This window comes from Polyodon spathula, chromosome 3 (genome assembly GCF_017654505.1).
Source record: "Polyodon spathula isolate WHYD16114869_AA chromosome 3, ASM1765450v1, whole genome shotgun sequence".
Lineage (NCBI taxonomy): Eukaryota > Metazoa > Chordata > Actinopteri > Acipenseriformes > Polyodontidae > Polyodon > Polyodon spathula.
Genome location: NC_054536.1, coordinates 79,300,941 through 79,326,620, shown reverse-complemented (window position 1 = coordinate 79,326,620; position 25,680 = coordinate 79,300,941). Strand labels below are relative to the sequence as shown.

At 36.1% G+C, this 25,680-nt stretch overlaps 1 protein-coding gene across 2 annotated transcripts; it reads left to right on the top strand.

Annotated features, from left to right (window-relative positions):
* On the top strand, window positions 1-25,680 carry LOC121313451 (carbonic anhydrase-related protein-like). Of its 2 annotated transcripts, none has more exons than XM_041245984.1 (9): window positions 1-533; window positions 2,691-2,882; window positions 4,034-4,158; window positions 8,497-8,592; window positions 9,519-9,581; window positions 12,262-12,310; window positions 14,891-15,003; window positions 16,892-17,058; window positions 24,702-25,680. In XM_041245984.1, exons 1-8 carry the CDS (start codon window positions 461-463, stop codon window positions 17,024-17,026), a joined length of 846 nt encoding a protein of 281 aa, XP_041101918.1. In that variant the 5' UTR covers window positions 1-460; the 3' UTR covers window positions 17,027-17,058; window positions 24,702-25,680. The 2 variants fall into 2 exon arrangements, with proteins under 2 accessions (XP_041101918.1, XP_041101917.1); XM_041245983.1 differs by having other exon boundaries at window positions 24,697-25,680.

Sequence of the window (25,680 nt, the reverse complement as noted above, 5' to 3'; positions counted from 1 at the left end):
CATTTGCACTGTAGAGCCACAGCACAGGTTCAGTGCCTCATTGCTTTCACTGAGTCAAGACAGCTGGCTGCAGACTCCAACTTTATTCACTCTCAATGAGTTTGGACTTCAGAAAGAAAGAATTCGAGAAAAACAAAGGAGTAGAGACAGGCTTGCTGTTACACCACTACTTTTTCTTTTTTTCATCAGTTTGAACTGCAGAAGCTAAGAGACACTATCTATTACTTACACTAAGCTCATAAGTTAATTCATTAGATGCTAGATTACCTGCACTGAATAACGAAGGACAAGATACTGAAGTTATACCTTACTTGTATTGACAAGGCACAAACTATAGCCACCCCTTTTTCACTGTATTATTCTTTTAAAACCTTATCATTTAGTTGGTAAAATAAATGTACTGAGTTTGTATCTACACCTCAGATAGTTTGAACTGAATTTGAGTGAACATCTGGTTGGAATGGCAGATAATATGATTGAAGAGTCAGACTATTATCCTGATAAAGAAGATATGGAGTGGGGGTATGAGGAAGGTAAGTTTAATTGTTTTTCTTTTTTTTGTGTTAGTTTTGCCTTTTTATTGAGCTGCTTTTATGGGATGCAGTTTGCCGATTGTTGTGCTTAAATACACACTGGAGAGTGGAGTCACACCCACTAAGCCTTTAACCACAGTCACAAGACTTTGTGCTAGTTTCTTTTACATCTGGTTTCTCATGTGAAAATGTCACTAATAGCTGGTAAAGTGCTAACCAAAATGAAGAGGTTTTGTATTATTATTCATATTCTTCTCTTTGTGGTTTAGGAGAGGATTTAAAAAGTTTTTTTTTTTTTGGTTTTTCCTCTGACAAAAAAAAAAAACTGGTTTGAAAACCCTGGACTAAAGTATGCACTAGCAGTTCTACATCTTATATTTTATGTACAGTGTCCAGCATCAACAGATGGGAGAAATGCAAATGACCTAAATATGTATTTTCCGAGTATGTGGGACATGTATTAATGCATGTCGCCTTGATGCAAGAAAGGAAAATCCTGCACATCAAACTGGTCAGATTATACTTGATATGCTTGTGTTACCCCTTATAAGTAATTTACAGTGGTAATGCATTACAGACAATAATTTTGCCCAATAAACAAATCTTGCTCATAATGTTAAAGCAGTTCTTTTTAAGCAAACAATGCATAACAAAAATGTATATAAAAATATGTTGCTGTCGTTGCTGTAAACTAAATATTCATCAATGTGTGATCATACTTTTATAAATATTTAAATCGGTGTAAACATTTCTTTGAATCAAACCATTTAAAAAATAACTTTAGTTACATTAATAATTAATATTGAATGTCCTACTTTCACGTGAAGAAGAGACTTTTGAGGTCTTGAAAGCTTTTGATGAATTATTGGTTAGTTAGTCCAATAAAAAGGTAACCACAGCTCCTTGTCTTTGTTTATTAATAAAATGGATTTATGCTCCTCAACCATCAAATACTGGTTATGCTGAATTGGTTACAATTGTTTATTTGATTGTTTATTTTGATGAGGGACAATTTGTTTTCACCTGAATAAAATAATTGAAAGTCTGGCTAATATAACTTAAATTAAAACCTTCTTACAAATGAACCCTTTTCACTAATATGACTTGAGATTCTTTTTTTCAGCGCACACAAGGTCATTTCTCATTTGCCTTAAATACAAAGCCCAGTCTGTCATCCCCGTGAGACCTCCTCAAAGTCCAATTGTTTCAAATTTATTTTATAACGTTCAGTAATTTCTACTGCTTTGTCTATAAGAAACTGACAAGTCAAGTAGAAAGTGACACACTTTCGGGTAGTTGCCTGACCAGTCTTTCTGTTTTTGTAATGGGAATATAACCCAAGTCCCCTTTCCCAGGCACAACAAACTCCTTGTCATGGCTATCAACTTTCCTGTTATTTTGAATACATCTTTCTAGATAGGTGAACAAGGCTACTTGTCCAAAGTTAATTCTACGCCATCCTCTTTCTTGAGAGGAACAAGTGCTGACATGACATATTTCCATAACCTCCTTTTGCCCCTTGTATGGGGTGAGGATCAGTCTCCTTTGAGACAGCAGTCTCAGCTTCCCAGGTCACTCCTACCTAATGTTAAGAAATATCGGTGAACTTCTTTAAAAACACAAAGTGGAGCGTTTACATCTTCTAATTTGTTGAGTGCTGAATGGGTAAACATGTATTTGCTCTGCACAGGGTATACCTTCATTCTGAAACTCCCTCTCATTGCCAACACTCTTATGAGTTAAGGCTGTGATAAATACCTGTATGTGGCCTTTACTCATTTTAAAACAAAGGTGTTTTTCAAATGCTAGATTTAGCAACACAACTGTAATACAAATGGCAAAAGTAGGTCATCCTTTAGTTAAATGGTAAAAAGAATGAATATGCTACTTGAAGTGTTGTGCTATTAACAGGTGAGTGTTAACAGTTTATTATAAAACAATGAATAATGTTATCACTGTAAACTGTACATGTACTATACTGTACAAGGGCCCTTCACCATGTAATTGTTTTGAATATTTAATAATTTGATGCGTAAGTCAAATAAAATAGAGGGAGCACTGTACAGACACATCTGTGCTTTTATTCCATTTCTTCTGTCATGCATTTTGGATGTTTCACTTAGACCTAAGTTTTGAAAAGGCTGCTCTTCTTTTCAGGTGTAGAATGGGGTCTACTGTTTCCTGAAGCTAATGGGGAATATCAGTCTCCAATTAACCTCAACTCCAGGGAGGCTAGGTATGACCCTACACTGCTACAAGTACGTCTCTCCCCGAATTATGTTGTGTGCCGGGACTGTGAAGTTATAAATGATGGCCATACAGTTCGGATATTGCTGAGGTCAAAATCAGGTATGTTGAACTTTCTTTTTTTTTTAATTGTAATCTATTATAATGGAAATATTTCCTTTAATAAACAATCTGACCCATTAGGAAAAAAGGGCGTCTACAGCTTATTCATTTATTACATCCCTGCATGCTGAGATAAGCTTATGCCTGATTCCCTACATGATATTTTATTATGTTAAGGGAAACAATCTCCATAATGTTGGGTTTGTTACAAAATGCAGCAACTTCTGTTTGTAAGTACGGTAGTTTTAAAAAAATCAGGTGGTCATAATCTGAACAACTACTTTGTTTGGGAGCATTCACTGGACAGAAGCAATGTCTGCTATGTTTGGGATTGGATTGCACTTGAGTGATCCGTCTCACTGAGAGCTGCCCTTTGCCACAACTGACCCTCCAAGGCAGGGTCTACAGGTAATCCCAACCCCATTTCTAATTGATTTTTAGCCTAGCACCTTACAAATTAAAAGGGAATATTGTGAAAGGTGATTCATAAAGTGACAGAAAACAATTGTCTCGCAGTTTTATTCCTGTAACATAGGCACTGAGCCACATGCTCAGTTTCAGTCAATATGTGTACATACGTTCAAGTTTCATGAAATGTGCTAAAGCAGAATATATTTTTTCTGAAAACTTTACATCGCTGAAAAAGGAATTAATTTTCAGAAAGCTATTTTTCCTCAAACTACAGGAATTCTTGTGTATGTAATCACGCTGACTGTCCTTTTATTTACTGCCAGTGCATACCATCTCTTCAGCATCAACCTTATGCTGAAAACTAACAATTACTCCCACACTCTTAGCATCTGAATTTTCTAAAGAGGCCCTTTTAGAAACAAAGCAGAACACTTAGTATCTGTGTCCTGAAGTATCCTGTTCCTTACAGCTCTCAACTGTAAGAATGACTACATGAATGGAACAAACAAAAACATAATCAACAGTGTTAAAGGCTAAATAAAATAAATGAAATCTGTTTGTTTTTGGTATATCTTATATTTTACATTTACCATTTGTTTTTATTATTTTCCATAGCCGGAATTATTTGAAAAGTTTGTGTAGTTGACTTTTTCTTTTTCTATTAGTTTCGTGTCTTCTTTTTTATTTGCAGCTAATACAATGCAATCTGTGCTAATGTACAGCATGTGTGCCCATTTCAGTTGTCACAGGAGGCCCGTTACCTAGAGACCATGATTATGAATTACACGAGGTTCGATTTCACTGGGGAAGGGAGAATCAGCGCGGCTCTGAACACACAGTAAATTTCAAAGCTTTTCCCATGGAGGTAAGTATTTGCCTTCCCATAGCTAAGCTGGAGATTTACAATTTTTGTAAAATAAAACAAATTCAATCTCTGATCAAAATGTTGAACTACATCATTACAGTACGTAGTAGTTTGTAATTCGAATCTAACATTTACAAGAATTTCTTTTTTCAAGCAAATTCAAAGTTTACTACGGACGACACACCAAACAGAATCGGCTCAGGAAATTAGATCACGTTAACAGAAAGGAAATGACTGAGAAATTAAGTTGACAGCACTATTAAATTATAGTAGACGCAGTCTCGTTATTTGACCATATTATATCACAGTGCAGCTGATTCATGGTTAGTTTTAATTGTATGGTGCATCCAAACACAATTAACTAAAAACTTCTTACTGTTTTTTTATTTTTTATTTTTTTTTATTTTCGTCATGTTTAAAGAGCAGATTTTGTGAAAGACTGTTAAACACTGAGGAAGACTGCAAAGTGCTATGGGTCAGACATTTAAATATTTTGCTAACTTACGCAACTTTGCTTGCACTGTGAATATCTTGCATATATTTGCAAATCTGTGAAATTCAAGAGATGTAGGGAAAAGGCTAACAAACTACACCCAACTGATACAGTGTATTTACGTATGAGGAAAGACAATGGCTCAGTGTTCAAAAGCATAGAAAGGGCAACTTTAATGAAAAGGAGATAAAGCATAGCACCCATACAGCTGTACAAGAGCCCACTCCTTTGTTAGGCGTGTATATTGGGCTTCTGTTTCTGTGTGGGATTACCTCACCTACCAGCCCTGCTGCTGCCTTCCGTGGTGCACGATACAATGCATTTTTCATGTAAAAAAACATTAATCACTTCATAAAATATGTATGTACTGTGCGAGATGCCCCTTTCAATATGAACCTTCTGGTATAAGAGACACATTCTGTGTAGTTTGGGACTATAAAGTTCTGGCTGCCCAAACTGAGTATTTGCACCATGAGAAGCATCTCTCATTATAATAATTATAATCAGGTGTTCACATAACTGGTACACAGGTATGCACATGCACCAATAAAAATCAAATGGGGACTTCTGTATTGTTTTTAACATGCAAATGCACACCGTCAGTACATTTTTAACAGGAAAGCATTCATTCAGAATGGAGTGTGGTAACCAGCGGTGTACCACAGGGATCAGTATTAGGTCCTCTGCTATTCCTAATCTACATTAATGATTTAGATTCTGGTATAGTAAGCAAACTTGTTAAATTTGCAGACGACACAAAAGTAGGAGGAGTGGCAAACACTGTTGCAGCAGCAAAGGTCATTCAAAATGATCTAGACAAGATTCAGAACTGGGCAGACACATGGCAAATGACATTTAATAGAGAAAAGTGTAAGGTACTGCACGCAGGAAATAAAAATGTACATTATAAATATCATATGGGAGATATTGAAATTGGAGAAGGAATCTATGAAAAAGACCTAGGAGTTTTTGTTGACTCAGAAATGTCTTCATCTAGACAATGTGGGGAAACTATAAAAAAGGCTAACAAGATGCTCGGATACATTGTGAAAAGTGTTGAATTTAAATCAAGGGAAGTAATGTTAAAACTGTACAATGCACTAGTAAGACCTCATCTTGAATATTGTGTTCAGTTCTGGTCACCTCGCTATAAAAAAGATATTGCTGCTCTAGAAAGAGTGCAAAGAAGAGCGACCAGAATTATTCCGGGCTTAAAAGGCATGTCATATGCAGACAGGCTAAAAGAATTGAATCTGTTCAGTCTTGAACAAAGAAGACTACGTGGCGACCTAATTCAAGCATTCAAAATTCTAAAAGGTATTGACAGTGTCGACCCAAGGGACTTTTTTAGCCTGAAAAAAGAAACAAGGACCAGGGGTCACAAATGGAGTTTAGAAAAAGGGGCATTCAGAACAGAAAATAGGAGACACTTTTTTACACAGAGAATTGTGAGGGTCTGGAATCAACTCCCCAGTAATGTTGTTGAAGCTGACACCCTGGGATCCTTCAAGAAGCTGCTTGATGAGATTTTGGGATCAATAAGCTACTAACAACCAAACGAGCAAGATGGGCCGAATGGCCTCCTCTCGTTTGTAAACTTTCTTATGTTCTTATTCATATAAGCAGTGGGGGTGCTCACGCATACAAGGTCAAGCATATTACAGGACTCGACCCGAACCTGCAACCCGCTGCAGAACCGTCTTCTTACCCGTGACCCAACCCGACCAATAAGAGCTGCGGCCTGACCCGAACCCACAAGTGGTTGTCCTTTACCTACTGCCTGCGTGGACTGACTCTCTCAAATTCACACACATATATCTCTCTCCCATTCTCCACAGATTGAGTTCACACAATAACTGATTCAGCGTGGCAGCTTTCTCTAGTGGTCTGGACATATTTTAACATTGTAACATATTAACTATCTCTACTTACTTTATTATAAAATACCTGTCTATTGCCACCAGTTGAACAGGATCTACACCTGTGCTTTCGCAGTTTTGTGGCTGTTTTACACAAGCTTTAAAAGCAACAAGTCCAGTAACGTTTTTTTGTTTTCATTCGCTATGATTCCAAAAAATTTCCACACTTCTGATTTACCTCTCGAACTACTATCCGCTACATGATATAAACCCTGCGCTATCTTTTGTATCACCTCATCCACAGACATTTTTAATATCACCAAAGACGTGCTAAAAGGATCTTGCGACGTGTCAAACAAGCTTAAAAACAAACCGAGAACTCTGCTTAGTCAGCTGACTCCTCCTTAATCGCCTCCCGCTTCAGTGCAGGAAATACCAGTACATTTACCTTAATACGTTTTTTGGGAAACAGTTACAGACGAGTATTCTGAAAGGACAGAAATTGTTTTTGGCAATTCAGTTTCAGACTTGACCCTGACCCGACAATGACGTTTGTTGAACCGCACCTGAACGCAAACCGCGAAAAAGTTCACATTCCGACTCGAACCTGCAAGGGCACTGGAACTAGGGGTTCTGGGGGTGCGGCAGCAACTCCTGGCTTTGCATGGCTTCCATCATATACAAGGGTTGCAGGACTCTTGTTTTTTTTTACTAAGTCTCAAGGTCTCTGGGATCTGTCAGCGATCTCAGAGTAACTGAGCTTATTATGGCACACCATAATTAAATACCTGTGCCCATATTTCACTTAAGGCAGGAGGGTTCCTTCCAATTCAATAAAAAGTTCATCCCTACTAGCACTATCATTGGCTGCTTCAAGGTTTTATTTAAAAAATTAAAAATAAATAAAAAACAAAAATGGAGAGTGTTAGGTGCAATCACTCCAGTTCGTAATTATAACATCAATCATTTTATTTTACTGAAACAACCAATGATAGCATGGATGTCAATTTAGCTGTCCATTCAGAGAAGAGGGATGTAGTTATGGGGAGTGGTGTTGTGGAAGCTCGCTAACACTTCGCTTGTTTCCCAAGCGCGGATGAGAGGAGTTGTCGATGTTTTGGAGTTATTATATTCAAACGTGTGCTGCAATATGGAGGTAGGCTATTGAAGTACACAAAAGAATGCGTGAATATTTTGTGAAACATTGTAGTAACCAGCAATCCGGACTACTACTTAAGCATTCATAAACTATTGTTGTTTTCTGCAGTGCTTCTTGTGAGCGTGGGTTTTTACATGTCAACCTTTTAAAGAAACAAATATCCATCCCGTCTATCAGCCTTACACATTTCTGCCCTATACATATTCATATGTGTAAGATGGTAACTGAAACCAGAACCCAGGGGTGCAAACCATTTTGAAGATTGGTGCTAAACTGTTTTGAAAGTTTAGCATCAGAGAAGCCTACAGTACCTGTGCTAAGTTATTAAACACCGCCTTAATCAAGTCCCCCTTACAACGTCTCACACGACATGAACCTTCTCTCATGTGTATGTGGATGTATGTTGGTCGGTCATGTGAGTAGTCCAGACCCAATGAGACACTATCATCATCTATGGTTGCTAACGAATAAATAATAATAATAATAATAATAATAATAATATAATAATAATAATAATAATAATAATAATAATAATAATAATAATAATAATAAAAAAATAAAAAAAATAAAAATAAAACAAATAATAAACATGTCTGCTGGCGCCAAGATTTGCCGCATGAAGCCGCACTTGACTTTATTTGAAATGAATTATTAATAACAAACAACTCACTGGACTCTATGGCATTTTAGCTGATGAAGGACTCATATGTCTGAAACATCCTAAATAGTTTTGTATTTGTGTTGTACTTCGTGCACCTTTACCATTAAAGTTGAATTAATTGACAACACAACTTGATTTTATGTCACTTTGAATGATTTTTTTTCAGCTTCATCTAATTCACTGGAACACTACACTATACAGCAGTATTGACGAGGCGCTGGGGAAGAGAAATGGTATACTTATCATTGCTTTGTTTGTTCAGGTAACTTTGTTTTCTGAATGTAGTATATTAAATCACGATTTTGGAAATAAATGTACAAAATAACAAATAGAACATAAATATAAATGATAAGCACTTGAGGCTAAAACCTTGGCAATGGTACTTCGGTGTACTTGACAAAATGTACAAAATATATGCTTTACCTACTTTCAGATGTTATCATATCTGTAGTCTCTGTTCAGTAATTTGGAAACAAAGAATTTGGGAACAAATATAGCGTGTAAGATCATTAGGGCTATTCTCATATACAGTAATAAGTACTGAACTGAATAGACTAGTTTTCCAACAAAGCTAGCAGCATTCCTATATATTTAAACAAACTCTCCTAAAAACTCATCAAAATCTGAAAGCAAACCAAAACATTCCTCCATATGTCTCATTACATTTTTGTGTTGTAAAATATAAAGGCTTGCATTTTTCTGTGTATTTTTGAGGACTGCCCAAAATACTATTATAATCACTCACTTTTCAGACTAACATATTTGTTTTTGACATGACTCAGATTCTTCATTGGAATATTGTAAACATTGTGTAACAAGTTACACAAGCTTTGCTACATAATTTGATAACTTTCAATTACTATTCATATGTGACCGACTGCCAGTTGGATTAATTTAGTTAAAGAGCGGCTATATTTAAAATATTGTGGGTCTTGTTTCTTTGGTATATTATTTCCCTCTACAAAGTGTATTTGGTGCAACACCTGATTAGTTTGACAATTGTATATGCTGTCACCCCACCTTTACTATAGTTTCAAATGCCTTTTTGAGTAGCAGTATTTTTTAAGAAAAATATTTTTTATTGTTCAATACACCTTTCAGATTCAGATTACTGATAGATTTTATCAGTGTATTTTAAATTCAATTTTCATGTTACTTAAAGAAATCTTTATTGTGTTTTTCATGCAGATAGGCAAAGAACATCTAGGTCTGAAGGCAATTACAGAAATCCTTCAAGATATCCAGTACAAGGTGAGCTATTGTACAAGCAAATAAATTCAGAAGTCATTTAAGCACTGTAACCATGGATTCTGTGTATTCTGTGGTGTTTGTGTTAAATGATAACATTCAGAAACACGCATTCATGGTGTGAATAAAAGCAGAGAAGAGATAAGGTGATGAAATGGTGGTCATGTCTTAAGCATGGTGTGATTTGATGAGGGGGATGGGGATGAATTCCCTGACTCTGCTTTTTTTTATTCCTGGCTCTGCACTTTCAGTTTATCCCCACCGCTAAAAGTTTTTTTTTAGCAGTTGATTCGGTATAATAAATAAGTAACTTAGTGATTCTCTTACTGTTTAAATTGTGTACTATAGATGTATCAACGCTTATCATGATGTTTTATTGTTTATCTATTTTATACCCCCCCCCCCCACTGGAAATTTGTCAAATCGCATAATTTAAGAACAATACTACATAAACACTTATTAGTAAATATGGTACTGCATTTAGTGAAACCAACTTGAAACCATTTCATTTCACAAACATGCTTCCAACTAGAAAAATATATTAGATGTCTATTTCACAAAACAACATTTCAAGACAATTTTTATCACATAATGTCTTCAACCATTCTGGAAGTGTGGTAAGAATTGTCTTACAGCACACCCTGGTGTGGGTTTGTGCTGTAGAGAAGACGTCAGACCAGAAATAGAAACCACAACAAGCAATGGCGGGCGAAACTGAGATGCTACAGTGCTCCGCTTTTTATTAAATTAACAAAAATAAACAGTTTAAGAAAACAAAGACTTTCAAACAAAAGGGCATGTTGGCCAAACAACAAACAGTAATCAGTATTGTGCTGGTTTACAAGCCAGCACGTGTAGCAATTGTTATTTCTTACTCCTATCTCCACCCCCGTTCTCCACTCACAAGCACGTTATCGTTGTGACCGAGGTCACACAATCATACTTGGCGCAGGTTTATTAAGTCTGAGTGACTGCAGTCTCACAAGGTATTTACAAACAAATACAAAACAATAACATGTAATGGTGGATGGCACCTTGCTCGTCCTGCTAAACATAATGAACTGTAAAATAATGTCAGCTTTTCGCTGTCCTATACAATACATAAATCATAATACAAATAATAATAAACAAATATATACAAAGGGGTGGGACACCCCGCCACAGGGTTATACAGCTTTTATTAGATTAAGATGTAGGAATACCAATAGAGCAGTTAAGTGAGTTGGTCTGTGACTTCACAAACTGTCTTACTGCACAGTCATGTGACCTTGTTTAGCCAATGACTGTGTTTAATTTATGCAAGCCATTTTCTAAAATAAGTTAATATGTCACATGTAGGGAGTCTGTAATTAATGTATTCAGTTAAAATTAAACTGAATTTAGACTGCTGCCTGGAAGTGTTTTGTGAAACTGGCTCCAGAAATATAAAATAATATATATAAACTAGAACTGTGCATAAGAAACATAGCGCTGATCATAAACCCACTTACTAGCAATCTTTTCTGACAACAAAGGCATTGTAAAATGTTTTTATGTTAATGTCATGAGACCAGTTTCCATTTTGTACCAGGTGAAGTATAAACAATATTGTTGTATATCACAATCCTGTATTTGTGCAGATGATATGTTATGTCTTTATATCTGGAAAATAAATATAATAAAAAGGCAGCAAAGCAATTCAGTTAATTAAGAAAAGCAAAATATAAAGATCAGGAAATAAAGGTTTGTCAAAACCTTTATAAAACACAATTAGACTTTAATTTGCAATAATGGAAAATCATCTGCTTTTCCATACACAAAACGTGAAAAAAAAAGAAATAAAGTTCTACATACAGTATTACACAGCAATTGCTAAGGGGTCTATACTGAAAGATCGACACCTGGCGGAGCAGAGCTAGATGTAATCTGTCTGCCTGTACAATGCATCTGCTCCCCAGGCTTGCGGCTATTGTGAAAAACAGGTAGGGCATGTAGCCCCTTTAAATAAAGCTTGCCCAATATACATTTTATGTAGTTTCCAAGACTATTAAGTACAGGTCTCAGTTGCAATGCAATCTTTTAAATTTGTACATATTAAATTGACAATGTCATGTTTATGCTTTTATGGTCTTGAGACTCCTTGTGATAATTGCAGCAAAAGAGAAAAATGCAAATTTCATGCAGAGAAAGACAATATTTCGTTTTTAAGGACATGTAATTTCCTTTATAGGCTTATTTTAATCTTAGTTACATGCAATATTAATTTTATTATATCATTTCACATAATTTTACACTGAAGCATATGTATAGAGTGTATCTGATATCTTTTCATTATGTAGTGCGTATAGATAATGTTACTAAGCAGGGAAGGGAAATTTGAATAATAACAGAGGATCACCTCACACTATATATGATTTACTACCATATACTTTTTATATACAATGATACAGAAAAAGAGGCCAATTGTAAGCTCATGAAAATGCATAACAAGTGAATGCGTCTTTAGATTGTTGAAATGTTTTTAAATCATCATTGTTGAATGCAGTGTTTTCATTATGATCTCTATCTGAAATGTGTCTTTACCAAGCCAGTGTTTAGAATTTGAATTTGAAGCTGCAATGCAAGTTCAAGGTCTTCTTCCAAGGCAGCAGAAGAATAGGGCACTGCTGTATAACTCAGGCTTTTTTTTTTTTTATTTCGGCAGGGGAAGACAAAAATCATTCCATGTTTTAATCCAAACACGCTGCTGCCTGGTAAGTGTGAAATGCTTATTAGCATTCAAGTAGAATGTTTCCATAGAATTTTTCAATAACCGTTCAACAATCTCCAGCACTCTAGCATTTTTGTTTTACACAGCAAAACATCACAGAAGTTTCAAATAAACACTGAGATTCTACCAAAAGTGTGATGTCACAGGCTACTATCCCCCTAGGTAGGTGTCCCGCATCAGGAACAATACTGTAACTAACTAACATGTGCTCTGTCCTGGCATAATGTCTCTTGGTGGAACAGACCTTAATAATCCTGACCACTTCACTTTCTATACTTTCAACAGTACAGGACTAAAGATTCAATAAAGATGCTCCGCATCTCCTTGCTGTCTCAATCTGGCAAATTAACTCCTTGGTGTTTAGTTTTAGCAGACAAAAAAAAACACCTTTAAATCACAGGTTTTATACTGAATTTAAAAAAAAAAAAATTATTTAACATTTATTCAACATTTATTCAAGCTTCTCTGACAAGCGTGGCCACAAGCTACGCAAGAATACAGCAATCAAATGCTGCATTCTTAGGAGAGCTACAAGGCTTTTTAGAGTTCGACCCGCAAAAAACTTTAGTTTTATATTAGAAAGCTTTCACAAACAGACTCCTTTCTATCGCAATGATAGTCTTTGGGGATTCGAGTTTCAGTTAGAAAACAAACACTATAATTTTCCACAGCAGTGTGCTAGAGAAATGATTTTAGTTTGGAAATTCTCATGCAGCATAGAGAAAGTAAAATTAAAAGTATTCTTTACACATGCAGAAGAAATAAAGTTAAACCAGTACTACAATATCCTTTTGTCCACATTATTAGACATTCAATCGTCATTCATTTCTGCCTAAATACCTTCACACACAGCACAGATGTAATCCATATGAGATAATGTCCTTTTTATTTATTAAAACTTGAGTGCCAGAAAACAAAGTTGTAAACGTGGCTATTTGGAGGCCTAATTCTTTTCTAGTATTTTAGAGAAATAAAAGTCTAAGTCCCCTCCCCCCCATACCCACATGTCACAAGATAAATTTATTAACCCACTGTTGTCACTATCTAAGAATACAAAAATAAACACAGGTTATTTTTGTTTTTAATGAATGGATGAATGAATGAATGAATGAATGAATTAGCATATTTTCCTAAATCTTTTCCTTTTAGATATTTTCAAACTCAAACTTTTTGAGGTTATTGTGACAACAAGCTTAAGCAAATCTCAAACTTCCTGGATGAAGGAAAAAAGTAGTTGACCTACACAGTTTATAGAGCTTCAAGTTCGAATTTGAGAGACGAGCTCCATACAAGCCATTTTGTTTTGAACAGTGTCAAAAGTTGATTCAGATTACCAGAGAGAGATAGTTGTAATGTGATGTAATGTTCAACAAAACACAAAACAAGGACACAGGCCCTGCAATTTTAAGTAGATTTAAGTAATTTGTTGATAATTCTTAGTAATGTTGATATTAGTAACAACAACACACATTTTATACATTCAAGTAAAGGTATTTCCCAGTAATTCAGCATAATTATTTTATTTAGTACTAATCTTGCAATACTCAAATTAACCCAATTCATTGAAGCTTGAATAGCTTGAGGACCAAGTGCATTATGCCTAGAAGATTAGCTTTTATGACATCTGGTGGCACAATATAATTTAATTAATGGTGATTTTCCAAACAGATGTTCTTTAGAGGTAAATTTCTTTAAGGGGCTCCTGAGTGGTACATGGAGTGCAGGATGCGTCCTAAAGCCTGGAGGTCATCGGTTCGAATCCAGAATATTCAACTGCTGACCATGGACAGGAGTAGGTCAGCTAGGGTGTCCTCAACTCACCACACACCAGCAACCCCTGTAGTCTGGCCAGGCATCTGCAGGCTTGCTTGTAAGCTGCCCAGAGCTGCGTTGTCTTCTGATGTTGTAGCTCTGAGGTGGCTGCATGATGAGTTTGCAGTGTGAAAAGAAGCAGTCGGCTGATGGCACGCGCTTCAGGGAACAGCTTCACCCCTCCCGAGTTAACACAGGGGTGGTAGTGGCGAGCTGAGTCTAAAACTAATTGGATATTCTAAATTGGGAGAAAATACAAAAATAATTAGCAACTACTAAATAAAAAAATATCCTTTAAAACATTTTATTCAAGCCATGTTGTAGGTTGTAGTACAAGGGTGCATAGATTAACTGGGGGTAACTTCATAATTTATGTCTGCTTGAGATAATATGTAACATTTATATAAATGAGAAAACTCAGTTTTAATATTCTTAAGAAATTGCACTTTAATATGTGTAGACAGTCTGGTATTAAATAATATAATAATATAAGAGTATTTTATTTTACATAGGAGAGGTCCTGGTACTTTTTTTTAAGCTAACCTTGATTTTTTTAGCATAGTCCATTATTATTATTATTATTATTATTATTATTATTTGTCCTAGTAGTAAGAAAGCTCACAGTTTCACATCGTAGCAAAGCCCTAGATCAAATACTAATAAAGTACAGTACTGAAACTCACATCAAAATAGCCTTGAAAGCGACAGCCTTGGGTTTGCCTTTTGAACTGTATGTTTGTCATTCTTTCAGATCCTCTTCTTCGAGATTACTGGGTGTATGAGGGCTCCCTCACCATGCCCCCTTGCAGTGAAAATGTCACTTGGATATTATACCGTTATCCTTTGACTGTGTCCCAGATCCAGGTAAACGCACTGTCTTTACCCTCCCCAAGTTCAATGTGTGTGACTCAAAGGCAGCTCCGGGTACAAATACTACATCTGTTTCTGCTCATGAGGAATCTCTTTAATATACTTCTGAGTAACACATCGCTTTCAAGTAAAGGTTACTGCTCTTTGAGTTATTCCCCACTTTAGTAAAAATGAAACAAAGGTTGCACATGAAATAAGTGACAGGTAGCTTTTATCGTGTATATTTTAAAAGATTGCTGGAGCTGCCAGGGAACACATGATCAATGGAAAGCTAAAAAAAAAAAAAAAAAAAAAAAAAAAAAAAAAAAGCTCTAAGTGGTCAAATGTAATTGCCATTTGATTACGTGTGACCAAAGATACTTGCAATAGGGGCATACTCGAGATTGGTCTGCATTGTTAAATGACTTATTATTCCTAGACTGCACCTGCAATCTTGCAGTTTTGAGTGGAGTTTTTTTTTTTCCTTGACCTCTTTCGCAGTCTGCAGCGCTGGCAGAATTATTTCATGTTTCTAGTAAGCACTAGCAGAGAACTCTTATACACTGACCTGAACAGATAGAGGAATGTTGTGAATGTTATTCCAACTAGATTATACTTCCAGAAAGACATAAGGGAGATGGACATGTTTATCTTAAAAAAAAAAAAAAAAAAAAAAAAAAAACAACTAAAAGAAAAGGCGCACAGGTGCTGGTGATAAATTTTGTCACAATAAAGAATTGCCCTTGGAGATTTTATATGTATTACTTGGTAACTATGAACACAGGCACCAATAAAGATATACTATTAGCTTCCAGCTGATCGGGTGTACCGATCTGCTTATTAAATATTGGTTTCCAAGATATCTTTATTTTGCTTGAAGTAGGGAGTTGTTGGTCTTTTCAACTGCTTTAGCTGTCTGATATCTTTTAGAATACTGGATAAGGTAATCTTTTTTTGTGTGCATTTTATCAAATGAATGGGTTGACTTTATCTGCAGTAGTTGTAGAACTATAGCTTTGAATGACAGAAAACTGATTGATGTGCAATATACAAATATTGTAGGCTTATTCCCTGTTCACACAACACATGTTGAAAACACCTAACTCTCACTAACTTCATTCCCTCTCACTTGCACTGGTCATGCATTATTAAGATTAACATAAGGAAACAGTCAACAGTGGTTGAAATGTAAAACAGCGAAGGTTAAATTCCAGCTTAGGGGCGATTCAATCAAAACTACTGCCCAGCATTATAACCTACATTATTTCCATATTCTAACCTGGAAATCACAGACGAGTATGCACAGTACTGTAACAACTTGGAACGGAATTTCATGGTTGCATTTGCATGTTTGTGTAGAAGGAAATGAGAAATGGCTGCTATACTGTGCTGCTATACTGTGATTTTACTCATAATTCACTATCAAACCACAGTATTCTCGATTAGAGTCTCAGTTTTAAATATTGTCAGCTTACAAAAAAAAAAGGAAAAATTCAATGAAACAAAGCTATCACCAGATGTCACTTTTAAAAGTGGAATGGACCAAGCATAGCAAGGTGTAGTAATGCTTAGTACGAATAATGAAAGTATTAAAAAGAACTGCAAACATGATAAGTAAGGAAGATGATAAAGCCCTGTAATTACACAGTAAACACTGGCAAAGAATGGGAAACTAAAATGATTGTGCAAATGAATCATGATAAATGGCAATCATAAAATGCGCCTGGCACATGTTTTTAATAAATTAAGTTAACAAGACTGTTGTCCATTAATGTTCACCACACACTTAACTACTTTTGTGCACATCTTTTAAAGAGATTAACCAGGATAAACCAAGCTGTGTTTCTCTTGGTTACCCCTGGCCAGACTAACATGTTTTTCTGTCTCATTTCCATAATTACAGATCGAGGAGTTTCGAAGGCTAAGATCCCATATAAAAGGTGCAGAGCTCCCTGAAGGAAGTGACGGGCTGTTAGGAGATAATTTCAGACCAACCCAACCTCTCAGTGACAGAGTCATCAGAGCTGCTTTCCAGTAGAGTCACTCTGAATTTAGAGTTCTGATATACAGGTATGCATTTTGTGGAATTTCTTTTATGCTATAATATTACATATTGGGAACCATATTCCTGATAATCATCACATGTATCATATTTTTCACAGTTCAAATATATTATATCCTTAATGGGTAACACTTTATATTAAGGTGCTGCTTATTAATGCTTTATAAATGTTTTAAAAATATATGATAGATGCTTAATAGCTATGTTAAAGAGTATTAATAACGCATTATAGATGGAATTACGTTAGCCACCTATTCTACTTTTGGATGTTTAAATGTAATTCTGTCTATGGCTATTGCATAGTTATAAACCATCTGTAATGTTTTATTAACACTCGACAACATAGTTATTAACCCGTTGTGGTCCTATGTAGGACCAGGTCTGACATTACAATTTTCCCTTTCCTGTCTGATGTTGGACCCTGTCCAACATCATCAAAAAGACGTCAAGCACAGATCTCTAGTCGTTTTTTCACTGGAAAAAGCCAAGAAAACATTTCAATGGCCAAGTGAGACCGATAGGAGTTGAGAGAAGCCGAAAAAAAAGGGCAGATCTGAGCAATACACATAGTCCCTGCACCACAGACATGTCACGGACATAAACAAACAAGATAGCTGCTTCCGCATCCAGCTCTCAAAGAATATCACAGACATTTTCCAAGCTTTTTGAGATGTTATAGTAATAAAATAATGACTTGGATCGCATTATTGAAGAGTTTGGTGATAAAATAAGTGATCAGGAGAGGATTTATCAGTATGCACGACTATGAAATAGGTATGTGAAAAAATACAGATGCAGATGCAGTACTGAGTAACCTGTTGATATGCAGTGCCTTTTAAACCTGTTTTACTTTGAATAAAATTACTTAAACAGTGTGTGTAAAATAAACAGTGCGTGTGAAAATAAATTGAACCTGACGTAAGGTGTAATCTACAAAATAATCATTCCATAATCAAATAAGAGTATACTCAAGCAGAATTTGGGGGATAAGGTTTGTGCAGCAAGTTTGACTAAATCTGCTCATCCTGACTGAAGAACAAAGGATGTGACTCTGAGTTCCTCTTGTCTACATGTGGACTGGCTCAACTGGGCACTCAATTATTCAATTAGAGTCTGACCACATTCCGCATCTGGTTTTATAGGGATTAAACCCCATCACCTACATGTATCACATGTTTCAAATCTTATCAGAGTTTATATAAAAAAAACTAACCACAATGAAAATAAACAAACTCGTTGGCAGGCCACTCCATCTTAATGAGTATTTATGCAAAATTTAAAACCTGATTACGTCCACATGGTCAGTTAGAGGGTAGATAAAGTGAATAATTAAATATTAGCAAGAACACATTTAAACCTTAAATTAGTCACTGATAAAACATACAACAACCAGGTGTTCCTACAATTTGGATGTACGGTGCCACATATCTGCTCGTTGCTCTTAATTCTACTGTAATTCTTGATATGTATTTTTTGTATACGACTGTAAGTCGCCCTGGGTAAGGGTATCTGCTAAGAAATAATAATAATAATAATAATAATAATAATAATAATAATAATAATAATAATAATAATAATAATAATAATAATAATAATCTCTTCATGTGAATGTTCTGAAGAGACTGAGTTGGTAGGATATCTCAGGTTACAAAAATTTTAAACCTTTATCCCAATAAAAGTTTTTTGTACAACAGGTAGAAGCTTTAAAAGACAAACGTGTTAAGCCATCAAGAGTGGACACAATGTACACAGTACCCATGAGTAAAGCTGTAAAGTTCAATGCAGCCACAAATATCCATATGTTATCAATATTTCTTATGTGCTTACTAAATATATTGTATACAACATTAGTTTACAAGAGAAAGCATTTCATACAGCACAGCTATCTCTGCCTGTCTCCAATAATCACCAAATGTCAAATAAACGCTGGCCTTTTGGTATAATACTAAATATCAAACAACAATATTACACACTAACTGCTGCCTTTTATTAAGCTACTGCTTTGTGTCACTGCTCTTCCTGTCTCAGGCTTCACATCCTCTCTCTCTCTTACTCACACATGCAAGCATCTCACCAGTGGTATGCTGTAATAAAGCTGTTCTGTGCATGGTATACATGTGAGTGCAAAAGAAAATATAAAATACAAACGTGATTAAATAAAAATAAATTGCGGCCCTTTAATTGCTGCCCTAGTCAATCGTCTATGTAGGTTTCCCTGTTAACTCTTGCTCTGTCTGTATGCTACATTTATTAGGTTTATTTCCTTTAACATCTGTCATGTTTTTTCTATTTTTTTTATTATTAGCTAACAGCTGGATGATATGGAATATTTTCTTTAAACAAACTCTTGTGAACTGTTTAAACAAACAGACTTAAAGTATGACAGCTGGGGTATGCTTTTCATATCAATAAGGCTGACTCCTACAAAAGATAATTCCCAACAGAGACAAATAAGTGATGCTTTGCACTGCTTTTAAAAAAAAATCGGCAAACAGTTCTGTAGAGGTCTTGCAAGGCCTTAATTCATGTCAGTGTCAACATCCTGCATTAGTTTGTCTCTGGTTGGCATGTGTCCATTTCTGCTCTCAGTGTATTACTGCAGAAATAATTTAAGCAGAAGGTGCCCTTGAGGTAGAATGTGCTTCATATACCTAGACCTCTCTTAATATACCTGCACAAATGAATATATCATTGGTGCACAAACATCCTTGTTTCACTGATTGGACATTCATTAGGCTTTCATTCATGTTAGTGCTTATGTCATTGTTCTTCTGGGTTCAATAAGCTTGAATATTGGTAGAATTTCATAGTGTGCTGGTGGAGGGTTACCTAAAGGGAGAAACAAAGCTCATGCTCACAACAGAGGCCAGCGGCCAAACTCATAAGAGAAGAGTGCTGTTTAATGGCTGATAAAAGAGTGGACACAATATAGAGAACAACTAACACCAAGGCATCCCTGTAGCCCCGGGCTGGTGACCTGCTTCCCACTAGAAACAGCTCACTAGAATTGTAATTCTAGGTTGCTTTTAGTAATATACAATGGGCCCTAAATTGATGGCAGCAGCCCCCAGTATATTTTATGGTGTTATTATTACTGAACATAGGATAAGAATAACTGATAACCTTGACTTGCTTCTTTTTAGCAAGTAATTGTTCAAAGTAGGACATACAGGTTCCCTGGTGTTTAAAGCTACATTTTACCTGCATTAACTGATATGCTGAGAACCAACCTAATTTAAAGCAAACTAGGACTTGGCAGAAAGAGGTCCTTCTATTTTAGTGGCATCTTGGGGACACATTAATAGCATGTGCCTAGCTCATGTTCAAAACTGTGTGTTTTTTGTTTTATATTTTACACACACAGATCTCTCACTACTTTATTAGTAAAGTTATTATTTTTAGCTGCATGTAACACCAGTGGTTATTTTTTTGTCCCATTTTTATGTTATTTTTTCTCTTTACATTCATTTTAGATGAATATCAGCCATTTACAGGAACAGGGTAACAGATGCAGGGAACGAAACAAGACTGACACCTGCAGTGTAAATGAGGGAGTGCAATAGAAGGCAATGTGTAAAGGAAGTAACTGCAGTGTAAATGAGGGAGTGCAATAGAAGGCAATGTGTAAAAGCAGTGACTGCTGTGTAAATGAGGGAGTGCAATAGAAGGCAATGTGTAAAAGCAGCGACTGCTGTGTAAATGAGGGAGTGTAATAGAAGGCAATGTATAAAAGCTGTGACTGCAGTGTAAATGAGGGAGTGCAATAGAAGGCAATGTGTAAAAGCAGTGACTGCTGTGTAAATGAGGGAGTGCAATAGAAGGCAATGTGTAACGCAAGTAACTGCAGTGTAAATGAGGGAGTGCAATAGAAGGCAATGTGTAAAGGAAGTAACTGCAGTGTAAATGAGGGAGTGCAATAGAAGGCAATGTGTAAAAGCAGTGACTGCTGTGTAAATGAGGGAGTGCAATAGAAGGCAATGTGTAAAAGCAGTGACTGCTGTGTAAATGAGGGAGTGTAATAGAAGGCAATGTGTAAAAGCAGTAACTGCTGTGTAAATGAGGGAGTGCAATAGAAGGCAATGTGTAAAAGCAGTGACTGCTGTGTAAATGAGGGAGTGCAATAGAAGGCAATGTGTAAAAGCAGTGACTGCTGTGTAAATGAGGGAGTGCAATAGAAGGCAATGTGTAAAAGCAGTGACTGCTGTGTAAATGAGGGAGTGCAATAGAAGGCAATGTGTAAAAGCAGTGACTGCTGTGTAAATGAGGGAGTGCAATAGAAGGCAATGTGTAAAAGCAGTGACTGCAGTGTAAATGAGGGAGTGCAATAGAAGGCAATGTGTAAAAGCAGTGACTGCTGTGTAAATTAGGGAGTGTAATAGAAGGCAATGTGTAAAAGCAGTGACTGCTGTGTAAATTAGGGAGTGTAATAGAAGGCAATGTGTAAAAGCAGTGACTGCTGTGTAAATGAGGGAGTGCAATAGAAGGCAATGTGTAAAAGCAGTGACTGCTGTGTAAATGAGGGAGTGTAATAGAAGGCAATGTGTAAAGGAAGTAACTGCAGTGTAAATGAGGGAGTGCAATAGAAGGCAATGTGTAAAAGCAGTGACTGCTGTGTAAATGAGGGAGTGTAATAGAAGGCAATGTGTAAAAGCAGTGACTGCTGTGTAAATGAGGGAGTGCAATAGAAGGCAATGTGTAAAGGAAGTAACTGCAGTGTAAATGAGGGAGTGCAATAGAAGGCAATGTGTAAAAGCAGTGACTGCTGTGTAAATGAGGGAGTGTAATAGAAGGCAATGTGTAAAAGCAGTGACTGCTGTGTAAATGAGGGAGTGCAATAGAAGGCATTGTGTAAAGGAAGTAACTGCATTGTAAATTAGGGAGTGCAATAGAAGGTTCCAATTTATGTTACTCAAATGTGGGATCCTAGTTGGCAACTCTGTTGGCCCCATAGTAATTGTATGAAGAATATTTGTATCTGTTTAAAACTAGCAAAAAAGTAATCTGAATGCTAATTTAACAGCTTGCAATAAAACCGTTTTATATTGCTGTAATTGATATATTCCTCAATGTTTCTTCAATTCAGTTTTTATAAAATGATACAGACAAGTACTGCCTCTTTCTGTGAAGGATTTTAGCATAACATATATACACAATGTTTAACCCAACATACTGTACATACACATAACATCAATACAAAGTGTAACTGTATTTTTAAATCACAAACACCCAGCTGAAAAGATGCCCTGTTATATTCAGTTTTAGCAGCTGCCTCCAGTTGCAGGGCTTGTCCAACAAACAGCAGGCATTTTGTTTAAACCTGGTTAGCAACAACACATGAATGTCTGATGCCATGGGCAGGTTACTTGTAAGTTTTTGATACTGGTACCAATCAGTCAAATCCGTGGTCTAATACAAATCATATTACTGTAACACTGGATGCAAAAAATCTAAATAAATCCAATTAATACACATATTATTTTATTTATTTATTTTCTCTGAATTAACATGCTTAGGCACTTTAACCAAAAGACATAGCATTTTGGAAAACAAACCTACCAAGCATAAAAAAATAGTGGAATATTTATTTGGTGAAAATAACAGTTTTACTTATGCGTGTGAGAATACAGGATAGCCAGGTTTTCATTCCTCTTAATGACTCACTTATCAGGCACAAGGTTAGTAGTATTGACTATTAAATCAAAATAACAACAAAATAGGTCAGGATCTTACTTGATGCTGGACCATACATCTAATTGTGTAGCTGGAGATAGATTTGCACTTTTCACTCAGTTACATTATAGGGTTTTGTTAAAAAAAAAAAGTATATTAAAAGTACGCAAAGTGGTAGTCATTGAATGATGCTAAAGAAGCTGTTTACTCAGCCGACTTGTTGATGTAAGTAAAATATTATTATTGTTTGGTCACTTAGCAGATACCTTTATCCAAAGTGATCCGGGGGTGTGAACTATGCATCAGCTGCAGTGTCACTTACAACAACACCTCACCTGAAAGACAGAGCACAAGGAGGTTAAATGACTTGGCTCACACAATGAGTCAGTGACCAAGCTGGGATTTGAACCAGGAACCTTCAGGCTACAAGCTCTTTTCTTTAACCACTGGACCACAGAAACATATAGAGCTAAATTTGAGCAGAATTGTATAAAAGATCTGACAAATTAACCCTAGCCAATATTGTAAGCACAGAGACCATGATACAGGCTTGGGTCAGAGGGTAGGAGGCATTTTTTTTACACAGAGTGGTGAGTGTATATGTCAACTAGACAAAGCTCCGAGATCAATTACTAGGTACTGAAGAAGCATTGCTAGGCAAAATGGACTTCTCCTGTTCAATCTTGTGCCACTTTTAGCATAATTTATATTTAAAACAAAATTAGGATGTTTACTTTGAAAATAAAACAACACATTCCATCTTTACTGAAAAATTCAATTTTTATGTCAACCCCCCCCAACAAGAAACTAAAAACAGGAAAGCCTCAGATGATAGGATGTTTCAAACAATGATGGAGAATCCAGATGTATCCTGAACTTGTTTGACAGGAACAGGAATATCTTTGCACACCTCACACAATGAGGAGTAGGGGACCTCCCGAGAACACAAGGTACCATAGGATAGTTGGATGAGATGCTAAACCAGGGTGCTATATAGCAATACGTTATTCATATGAAATATCAGATTCACTTCATCATCTAGTGTTTCTGTTTTCAGTCATCACATCCTGATGACTTATTTAAACTCAATACAGCTCTCTGAACCTGGTGCACCAGTGTCCATGCAACAATCCCCTAGTGAATGTAAGAAATACAACCTTTGTTCTATGTAGGGTTAGGCTGCAATTCTTAGCCCCACTCTTGGAGTGTTGTAGAGGGACAGGCTACGGTTTTTACTCTGGTGTACCAGGTGTACATTAAGTTAAGAGTTTAGGACACATAATGCTTAAAACTTCAGTCACCAGGATGTGAGGACTGAAAGCAAAAACATACAAAGTGAATCTAAACAACAAGGTAAATACGTTCATTAGAATTACCCTTTAATATTTCGTGTCCATGCCAAGTGTTTCTTTAACTCTGATATATTAAAGAAATTCCAATAAAGGTAATACCGGAAAGGTAATACTGAACAAACAGTTGTTTAATCAGCTGGATGACTTTGGAATGATGTTTGTTTAAAGACAAAACCTAGCATGGTTGGTTAATAACAGGACTAAGCACTATATGTTATTGTGAAAAAAAATTGTACCTTTAAAAAAAAAGTGTATTGGTTGTGGTTAATTTCCTGTTGACCGTACTTTTACCATGGTTAACACTGACCTGCGTGTTATCATACTCGCAGTATTTTACCTGTCAATGACATGGCCATGTTGTAAAGGTAGTGCAGGTATGCCATTGTTATGCCATGATGGGCAAACAGATCTCGAGAGAATGTGACAGGGTGCTTGGGTGGTCTATGCAAATGATCCAGTGTAAAGACTCACTCCGTTCCATACTAATGTGCTGGAGAAAATTCCCACAAAACCTTAGACCGTAAAACCTTTGGCTCTATTTTGTATCTGTCATTGGACATTAACAGACAGAGCACTGCACTCCTGAAGAATGTCTCCAGCATCAATGTGCCTTTCTCTTCACAGAGCAGAAGACAATGGTCCCAGTATGTCTCTCTGGATGTGAAATGGATCCTTTGAAATGGCTGCTCTGCTCTGCGTACAAAGCTTGTATTGTGTTCTTTCCACTAATTCATACAGCCTTGACAGACAGCTGTGGGCAAGTTCTATGGCCTGGTGGAAATGTTCTGTGGAATGAACAGCCAGTGCATAAAGCTCATGGCTTGCATCTGGAAGCACACCTTCAAATACTGTAGATATAGGGTACATTGTTCTTAGTGTTATCACCCCAGGACAGTAGAAATATAAATATTACACTTGTGAAACTCTAAATATATTGGTGTTTGTTTCCGAATCTTTGATATGAGTTCTGATTTGTGTTGTAGGAAGACTGGTAATTTAATATCTGGATTAATGTGAATGTTGAAAATAACACACAAAAATTTTTTTTTTTGCTTCCTTAAGGATAAGAGCAAGCATTAATCCCAGTCTGAATCAGGACATCTCCTGCATGCAAACTGCGCAAATGTTTAGCCTCCAATGTGAATATACAGTTAAATATTCAAGTTAATAACTGTTCCTGATCTGTTGAAGGTTTTATTCAGGTTAAAGCTACTTTAGACCTAAAAAACATACATTACTTTATAACTTTACTACTCTATAGGGTGTTAGAGCGTGTTCCTTTTCCTGTTGTTAAGTTTCTTTGATAATTTTTTTGAACTATTAATAGTACTACAATAACACATACATTATACACCTACAGGATAAAGAGCTAAACTATAAAGCAGGTGAATTATATTGGTAGTAACACTAGAACTTTGCAGAAACTTAGACACTGGAATTACACTGCACTGCTAACTGGTTTCACTTTTTATTTATCACATCTACAGAGAGCCTAAAACCAGTGGGCATTGAAAATATCAGTACCAGTTTCCTGAAGATTATATTTTCTATTACACTCTGTAGATTGAATAAAGATGTTTGAAAAGGAGTTTAGTTTTGAAAATAAAA

What these genes read in the sequence shown, in the direction of transcription:
- LOC121313451 (XM_041245984.1), top strand. Translation starts at nt 461, where the DNA reads ATGGCAGATAATATGATTGAAGAGTCAGACTATTATCCTGATAAAGAA. An exon ending in ATTGCTGAGGTCAAAATCAG is followed by an intron (nt 2,883 to 4,033) that starts GTATGTTGAACT and finishes TGCCCATTTCAG; the next exon opens with TTGTCACAGGAGGCCCGTTA. An exon ending in TGACTGTGTCCCAGATCCAG is followed by an intron (nt 15,004 to 16,891) that starts GTAAACGCACTG and finishes CCATAATTACAG; the next exon opens with ATCGAGGAGTTTCGAAGGCT.